We start from the raw sequence: 2,082 nt of genomic DNA on the forward strand, positions 1-2,082 counted from the left end.
TTCTTTAATTTATTATAATTTAATTTAAGTTTAATAACGAAATAATTTATTTTTGGTTTAATAATATAATATTTTATAAAGATAATAATTAAGTATTCTATTAGAACTCAATAATTATCCTAATTATATTTTAGATTTTTTATATTTAAAATGAGATGTATCATGTAGTTGATTATGTTTATCTGTAGTTAGCAACACGAATTCAGATATGAAGCTTTAATAAGTTGTACTTACATACAATCTAATTGCAATCTTGAGTTTTAAGTAACATGCATTAATAAACAAAACTTTACGCATAAAAAGTGGTTTTTAAGAGTTTTTGTCAAATGCTCTATAATATAGTATAGATTTCTTGATAGCTGTGTAGTATTGTCTACAGAAAACAATCGTAGTATTATCTTCTTCATATAAACGAAACCCATTTGCCGATTTCCATTATATAGCTTTGCTAGATCAAGACGATCATATGTATGCATAATTGTTCGTCTTTTGTTTGATTTTCTATGTATTTTTTATAAAAGAATGATGCAAAACGTTCTTCTTACCTAGAGAGTGACATTTTCCGTTTTCTTTCTTTTACTCCTTTTTAGTCGTTTTGTGCCCAGATAACGAAACAAAAATTCCCTATCTCGTTCACCAAACAGACAAAATAACTATCAAACTTTCTTTTCCATTCTTACCCTTATTTATATTCAAATAACAATCGTTTGAAAAAAGGACACAAAAGTTCGTCGAATCAAGTGGGAAATGAAGGAAGCGAAGAAAGGGAAATCAAGAAGAGTTCTAACGATATGTTGTGGCGTAGCAGCATTGCTTTTATTTATATTTCTTATTGTTTTTATAATCTTATTATTTACAGTCTTCAAACCGAAAAATCCCAAGATTACAACCCATCCGACGAGCCTTGAAAATGTCAAATTCCAGTTATACCCTAATGTTAGCATAAATGCAACAATCGTGTTAAACGTGACGATCAGCAATCGTAATTACGGGAGCTTCAAGTTTCATAGCTCAACTGCATATGTTGATTATCGAGGGACCCTTATAGCTGAGATCCCAATTGAGCAAGCCAAGATCCCAGCTCATGGCAACTTTACCATAACGGCATACGCTAATGTGACTGCGGAGAAAATGGTGACGAATCCAAATTTCTATAATGATATGGGTTCAGGTCATCTCAACTTCACCTCAACGGCAACTTTGAAAGGGAAAGTAAGTATTTTTAAGATCATACAAATGGGAGCAAAGGTGACGAACATTTGTGATATTTCTGTCGAGATCATGACCAGAAAAGTTGAGTCAAAATGTCGTGCAAAAGCCAAGCTATAAGAATTATTGTAAGTTATTGTTTATTAGTTTAACAATAAAAAAGATTAGCTATGAGAGATCAGAGTTTTCGATCTATATGGGTTAGTACATACATACATACATACATACATACATACATACATACATACATACATACATACATACATACATACATACATACATACATACATNATACATACATACATACATACATACATACATACATACATACATACATACATACATACATACATACATACATACATACATACATACATACATACATATGCATAGAGAATTATACGTATACAAAGACGCTTAAATTTTGCAACAAAAAATTAATTGTTAGACCATCTCTAGTTATTTGTGTAACACCCCACGATCACATTTGCATATAAATATATATTTTCATAGATCAAAAAATATAATTTATACATATGGTCTCAATATCTTACAAAAAGCTATAATACAAAATAGCTAACAACTTTGTCCACAAAATCTCTATACAAAACTTGTAATATAACAAGTTCCCAGATGCAAAAGATATCATGATACCCTTAAAATTCCATGCAGATAAAAACAATTCTTCACAATTTCCCTTTTCCTTATCCTCTGGTTGAGTTCAACTTGTAGTGCATATTTTTGAAATACAAAATGAGGGTTAAACCTGGAGGTCTAATGAGAAATCCCTTTGATGCTATTATAGAGTGAATAATCACCAAATTACATTTATAAACTCGTATTTGTAATAATAACAAATATACATCACTTGAG

The 2,082-nt window shown here is 29.9% G+C and overlaps 1 protein-coding gene across 1 annotated transcript; it reads left to right on the plus strand.

Moving 5' to 3' along the window:
* The first annotated feature begins 747 nt into the window (after window positions 1–747).
* LOC112525039 lies at window positions 748–1,329 on the plus strand. Its single transcript, XM_025134981.1, has one exon. It carries the CDS (start codon window positions 748–750, stop codon window positions 1,327–1,329), a length of 582 nt encoding a protein of 193 aa, XP_024990749.1.
* The last annotated feature ends 753 nt before the right edge of the window (window positions 1,330–2,082 follow it).

This window comes from Cynara cardunculus, assembly GCF_001531365.2.
Source record: "Cynara cardunculus var. scolymus isolate 2C chromosome LG 13, CcrdV1, whole genome shotgun sequence".
Lineage (NCBI taxonomy): Eukaryota > Viridiplantae > Streptophyta > Magnoliopsida > Asterales > Asteraceae > Cynara > Cynara cardunculus.

Bases quoted from the DNA above. Each gene is read 5' to 3' on its own strand.
- LOC112525039 (XM_025134981.1), top strand. From the start codon at position 748: ATGAAGGAAGCGAAGAAAGGGAAATCAAGAAGAGTTCTAACGATATGT.